Source organism: Condylura cristata, unplaced genomic scaffold (assembly GCF_000260355.1).
Source record: "Condylura cristata isolate star-nosed mole 26May11 unplaced genomic scaffold, ConCri1.0 scaffold00008, whole genome shotgun sequence".
Lineage (NCBI taxonomy): Eukaryota > Metazoa > Chordata > Mammalia > Eulipotyphla > Talpidae > Condylura > Condylura cristata.
Window position 1 is genome coordinate 52,561,349 of NW_004567109.1, and position 6,893 is coordinate 52,568,241.

Here is a 6,893-nt window from a genome sequence, read left to right on the forward strand (position 1 = left end):
GACATAACAGGTCACAGATTATATACAGGGAACAGCAACATATCAATAAGTAATGTTTAACTTATCACAAATAATAGATGTCAGAGACATTAGAATGACATCTCCAAGTGGCTGGAGATAAAAGGCAACTAAGAATTTATAACTAGAGAAAAAAATCCTTCAAAAGAAGTGCAGAGACAAAAACCAGAATTCTAATCAGCACTATAAGAAATGGTAGGCATTCTCAGATGAAAAAATGCTGAGGAAAAAACAGTGAGAACTTTTAGCAGTCTTCAGAACTGATGGGTTAGGAAAATAGGGAGTAGGAGAAGAAAGCTTGAGATATGATATGATGAAGGAGACTAAGGTTCCTGTAACCATTGTAGGTCTTCAGTTGGGGCACTTTAAGAACTCAGTAATGGGTTTAACAGATAGACACAGCAAACAGAGTTGGTGAACTATAACTGGGAAAAAAAAGTATAACAAGAAAAAGGACAGGAATGTGGAAGAGCATGAGTTTTATCTGATACAGTAAATATCTAAAATTTTGGAACATTAGAATGGGCAGTAGTAATAGTTGAAGAAGTTTTCTAAAGTTTACCAAAGAGATCAAGGAGCTCTTTGAATCTCAAACAAACTACATAGAAAACTAAACACACTATAGTAGTAAAACTATTAAAAACAAAACAAAAATACTTCAAAAGAACAAATATAAAACAGATAGCTGACTTTTAGTAGAAATGATAGAAGTTATAGGATATGAGAAAGTAGAAATTACAGGACAATCTTTAAAAGTGGAAAAAATAACAACATCTAGATGTAATAATACCTGTGAAAATGTCCTCTAGACAAAATGAGTTTTTAGACAAAACCCAGAATTTGTTACTGGTAAAGCCACATTAAAAGAAATACAGGAGTGCAAAAAACTCTCCTTTTTCTATTGAATTACTTAGCACCTTTGCTGAAAATTGTTTGACCATATATGAATGTATATTCCTGTGCTATGATCTTATTTTATATAAATAGAAAAGAGACACTGTAATCTTTTTGCAGGGATGTAACAGTTATTTTCTGGTATTTTAAGTATACATTCTATTGCATAGTTATGCCAGAGGGGCTATCATACAAATGGAATGATATATGGTAGTAAAAGAAGATAAAACAAAGACAATAAAAATAGATTTAAAGCACATTTTTATTATTGATAGGTAGGTGTGGTTTGCTCTGGCTAAAGGTATGTTTATAATGGATGTACAAGCTTTTTTATACCAAAGGTATACTATTTTTTTCTTTTAATTCTGAACAAACATTTTTTTGATCATAATGTGAGTCTGAACTGACCCTACTTTAAATGCCAAAAATTCTTTTTTTCCTGGATGTTGCTTTAAAGACTTGTGAGTTGAATTCTTTTAGGTCCCAACACATTAAATTTCAGGAAATAAAAAGAATGAATGAATACTACAAAACATGTAATTTCTATGAAACAGAAATAGAAAGTTTTTATAACTTAAAACAGCAGCAGTTTCAAAGGATTTGCTGAATTAAAACTTTACAAAATATAAATACACAAAGTATCATTCCAGATGATCATGGATTTTTAAAAATAGATTATTACAATCCCCAAACTCAACCCAAATCTACTAATGGATGTAGTTGGCCTATAATACTTTTTACAACAATTTAAAAAATAAAACGAAAACAAAAGAAACCTCCCAATCCTTTTGTGCATCAGTAAAGGTTACATTGTGCTAGTTTTGAGTCCACAAAAAGAATTTTAAGATAGAACAAAGACTTCACATAAATAATATTTTGCTTGTTATTAATATGTGACCAAACAAATTAAAATAAGTGCTACCAAAAATATTCTGATGTAACCAGTACATACACTCTTAAAGTATGACAAAGACAAAAAAGAAATAAAATAGTTTATGAAAGCCACAAGCACCTTGTTTTAGAAAAAAAGCACCAAGCAACACAATAAGGCAACACATAAGAGGTAGTGTAGCACCGGCTAAGATGTATATGTCCACTGGGGACTTGAATACAGCTTAGTATTTGGGAAAATGACATATTGGATTGTGGCTTGTAGTTTTTAGACAGAAGCATTGCACATCTGGAAGCATTAACCAGTATTGCTCCACAGTGTTCTGCATCTCCAGCTGTCTAACGGGTACTTTGCTTTCAGACAGTTGAAACATATAGAGTGTCCTGAAGAATTCCATGTTTATAAATTTTCAGTTCTAGGGAAATCAGATCGATACAATTTTTTAAAAAATTAAATACTTTATCAGTCATAGTCCTTTAAAAATGCCTTTTTCTCCTTCTTAGGAGGAAGTCTTTTCTTCCTGAGATTCTTTACAATTTAGCCAATGCATTTCATAATGATAGTATCTTTCTGTGTTTTTTCTTCTGCAGCAATTACCTGGCCAACAGCATGAATTCTGAACTAATTCAGAGACTTTAGAGAAAGCATACAGAACTGCTTTCAATGTAGTATTTCTGCTGAGGTTTGAGATGAGGGAGTTTTTGTACTTCAATTATTGGAAGTTGATAAGGGTTCTGGGTGTGAAAAAGGAATTTTGCCTTATGCCAGCTGCCATCTTGAATCTGTAAAATAAGAACAGAGGGCTTTAATAGGTAATTGTTTCATTAGCCACACTTATCAGAAAATGCCCTTGATAGATAATATAGATGTATTTTAAGGATAAGAGATAGTGAGCAGAAAGTACCTAGAACAATACCTAGCACAGACAAAGTGCCCAGTAAATGGTAGCAATTGCTAAGAAAGAATAATTGGAAACATAGGCTTTTTCCCTTCCTATAATTATAAGTTGTGTTCTGATTTTTTACTGGGAGGCTAAGGTCAGACTTTTGTGGTCTTAAGATCATTGGATAAGAAATGAATTAAAAGGCTTCACTATTCCTATTATGAGTATACCCTTCTGGGTTCTTGGGACTGACTTTTTTCAGGATGGTTTTTTTGAGGGGGAGAGAGGAATGGGTGGATATTCAGGCAATAATTGCCTCAAATAAATTACAATTATGTTGAATCTTTTTTTAGTTTTCTTTTATTCAATGTGTGGTTCTTAGTCTTTTTCTCCTCAGTTTCTAGGCCTTTCTATTTTTCTTATTATATGCTGTTTTGTGTATGATACATTCTATCATGGAACAAAGACATTACAAAATAATCCTATGACTAAGAGTCAAGAGGGAAAAATAGAGAAACACAACTGGCAAGTTTTATGAGGCTTTCAGGAGCTTTTTATTCACTTATTCACAGAATTATCATACTATAAAAACTTTAACGGACATGAGCGATTATTTAAGTTAAATACTATTGATAAGGTAATGGAAGTCAAATGAAGAGAAATTAATAATGTCATATTTGGTGTGACAACTAGAGCTGAACTCCTATGTATAAGAAGCTGTTAGATAGTTCAATAAGTCTTTCAAGCAATACTTATTAAGCACTAAGTATATTTGGTATGGTTGAATAAAATATATTGGAAAAATAAAGATGAATAAGTTAGTTATGGTTTCTGAATTTTAGTAGCTTACAAATCTAGCCAGAGAGAAGTGAAAAAAAAAAATAGCTATAATAGAAGTTCACATATGGTAAGGCAAAATAAATCATATGAACAATGATTATAAAATCCCTAACTTCCAACCGGAGTAATCAAGGAAAGCATCATGAATACAGATTTAAGATGGGCCTTAAAACATGCCTAAATTTTCTACTTAGAGCAGTAGCTAAAGATATTTCAGAGAAAATGAATGAGATGAGTTGAATAAAGAAGTTGGAAAAATAGGTAGTTGTAAAAATTAGATAGCACAGGGTGGAAGTGCATAGATTTTAGTCTGGAACAGATTTTGATGGAAATCCAGGTGTGATCCATCTTCCCATATGAAATAGAAATAAACATCTATTTCACACAGTTGTAAGTATTAAATGGTTTCTATGAAAAGTCCCTAGCAGTGGAGCATGGCAAAGGCTTTAGAGTTATCCCTTGTGGGGTTGATTTCTTGCTCCTCCACTAATAAGCACCACTAATTAGACCTTGAGCAAGCTACATTAAACCTATCTGTACTTTCAATTCCTTATCTATAAAAATGAAATTACCAGTAACCTCTTTCAGAAGGCTATTTTGATGAAATAATACATAATACATGGTACCTCCCATATAATAAAATTCCCAATAAATAGTAGTAGGAGGTGTTGATAGGATGATGATAAACTGATCAGATTGGTGTGAATGTCCAGTGAGAGCCCAAACTAGAAAACGAAGGGTGGGAAGTACTGAATAAAGAGTTGGTAAATTTGCATCATGTCTCAGAGGGAGTGATGAGTCACTGGAAGTTTCACATATACAATTCATGGATGACCAGTTTATATGACAAAGTTAATGAAGTGTGATAGAAGCAAATAATTGATTCTGGAAATCAAGCACAAAAGAATCTTACTTTCCTCTGTATCTTCAGGTTATAATTAAATTCTTACTCATTCTATGATTTTTATTATATTTAAGTTAGTTACACCAAACATTCTGAAAGTGACATTCACTTACCTTGCAGTCATCTGAAAGCACTTTAGGTTCAAGTAGAGGGTTTTCTTCAAAAACCTGACCATTCCATCCCTTGAAACCAACAGGCCATCCGGGGCCACTTGCCTGAGCATGTGTCCACACTGGGGTGTTAAGACAGTGAATGGTGAGGAGATGGGTGGCTTCTGAGCTCAGTAAATGAAGGAAGTTCATCTGGACTTTCCCAACTCCAAATTCCAACTAGTGATACGGAAACAATATGCAGGTTATAAGACACAATAATTGAGAACCTTATAGGAAAGTTGAGGAAAGTCCTTGAAAGGCAGCCTTGAGGAAATCACTTTTCTTGGCAACTAGGTGCCAGTCAGTGGAGTACTGCTAATTGTGTAACCACTGGCTACTGGGCTGAGGAGGGAAATCCTTGACTTTCAGCTTTTCAGATCTCTATGGTGTAACTATTCCCTTCATCCTTGATTTTAGACTATCAGTGGTGTCATTCAAAGTGTTGCTGGGAAGAAATGTTAATAGTAGGCTTTCCTCTCCTGGCATGAGTTGGCCTCAGAGTATCACTAGTTCTCTACATATGACAAAAGCAGTGAAGATAATTTTATAATGTTATTAAGCAGCATTAATAATTTGTTGTTCCTTAATGCTTTAATTCTTAGAATTACGTTCATTTGGAGGTTTTTCTTTAAGTTTTTAAAAATATTAACAAGTTGTAATCACTTAGCTGTGTAATTTTTAACTACAGAGTCTTTAAGGATGGAACAATTTATTTTTTGTGTCTAGTTTTTAATGCAGTTCCAATTTTTCAGTGAGTCATCAATAAATGTTCACTGAATGCACAAATGGATAAAGTGTTGACTAAATAGAGTAAATAGGGTAAATTTGGACAAGGAAGCATATTTTTGTCGATGAAAAGTGAGTTCTTAGTAAGAAAAAAATAGGTCTAATGAGAAATAGAGAAATACCTTTTTTGTTTCTTCTATGTCTATATCCATATAGAACAAAACTTTAACTTTTATAAATACTTGCTATGACAGTGTTAATCATTTACTTTATAGAATTGCAATAGAAGGATGTTGTTCTAAAGATGTACAAGGGAAGTTTTTTGTACTCAATTACTGAAAATAGCAAACTTTCAGGCAAAATTCTTTTAATACTGATGATGTCATTTTCAGAAAGCTATAAGTAACTGCTGATTACATACATTACAGCTGTTTGGGATTTTCTAATGTATGTTCCTTAATAAAGTCATATGTTCCACATTTTCTAAAGGAATTTAAGAAGTGTAATCAGTAGAGTAAGCCAAGTCAACCATAAAAAATAAATCAGAATGTGAAGATTTACTACAGCTTTCTTTAAACAAATTTCTTCCTGTTTATGGAGGACAATGATCTCTTGTTTCTATTTATAAAAGTCACAAATATTTAAAGTGACAGAATTTTAATTTGAAATTCTAGTAGCAGATAAGTACTGACACATATTTTAAACTGCAAGACATACCTTTGTTACAGAAATAGGAGAGAGACATGTCTGACCACCAGCGGTGAAATTGCAGAAAACCTCAATGGCATCTGAAGGGCACCCAAGATTTGGATCAATCCAGTATTTTCCTATTAATTTATTGTGTAAAATGAAGATATTTAAATGTCAGGCTAAAATCTGTTTGAACCATGTTTACAGATTATACTTTCATTGTCTTGTAGTCTTACCTATAAAAAAAACTTAGGTTGTGAAAATATTTATTTAGCAAATAAACAAAGGCATCATATAAAACATTATGTAAAATTAACTCTGAAGATACTGTATTTAACATACTATCATTTAATGACATTTCATAACTTTAATAAAAAATGGAACAGCTGAGTTTATTGTTATCGCGTATAAACTCAGTAACTTAAAGAGCATTGTCAACAAAAAGTTGGAATTAGTGTCCTATAGGTACATATTTCTGTTTTCTGTTATTATAGTGCTGAAAAGTAATTTTTTAAATCCTGTTTTATTTGTTTGTAAATTCTATTATTTTTCTTGAGATAATACTGGTTTTAACAGTGTACGTGATTTAGGAATATAAACTTATACCTCTTTAAAAATACAAGAACAGGCCCTCCCTGGTGGCGCAGCGGGTTAAAGCACTGCACTAAGAAGCTTAAGCCACTTCCACATGAGTTCGATTCCTGCCTGCCCTGGAGGTGATCCACATGGCGTGGCAGACCTCTCCTGACCCTCCCGCTGCTCCCTCAGGAGTGTACTTCGTCTATCTGCCTGTTCTGCTCCCCGCTCTATCTCTGGTGAATCTTCTCACCCTCCGCATCTCTGGCCTGTACCCCAGCTCTGTACGAAAAAATAAATAAATCTTAAAAAAAAAAA

At 33.0% G+C, this 6,893-nt stretch overlaps 1 protein-coding gene across 8 annotated transcripts in view; it reads right to left on the reverse strand.

The window, feature by feature from the left end:
- Positions 1-1,156: 1,156 nt before the first annotated feature.
- Positions 1,157-6,893, reverse strand: part of COL24A1 (collagen, type XXIV, alpha 1) — a 247,039-nt gene continuing 241,302 nt past the window's right edge. For all 8 annotated transcript variants that reach the window (XM_012722607.1, XM_012722606.1, XM_012722605.1 and 5 more), the window contains 3 exons: positions 6,027-6,136; positions 4,545-4,760; positions 1,157-2,586 (listed from right to left, as the gene is read on the reverse strand). In XM_012722607.1, coding sequence (XP_012578061.1) covers positions 2,440-2,586; positions 4,545-4,760; positions 6,027-6,136 — 473 coding nt within the window. In that variant the 3' untranslated portion in view covers positions 1,157-2,439. The remainder of the gene's footprint in view (positions 2,587-4,544; positions 4,761-6,026; positions 6,137-6,893) is intronic.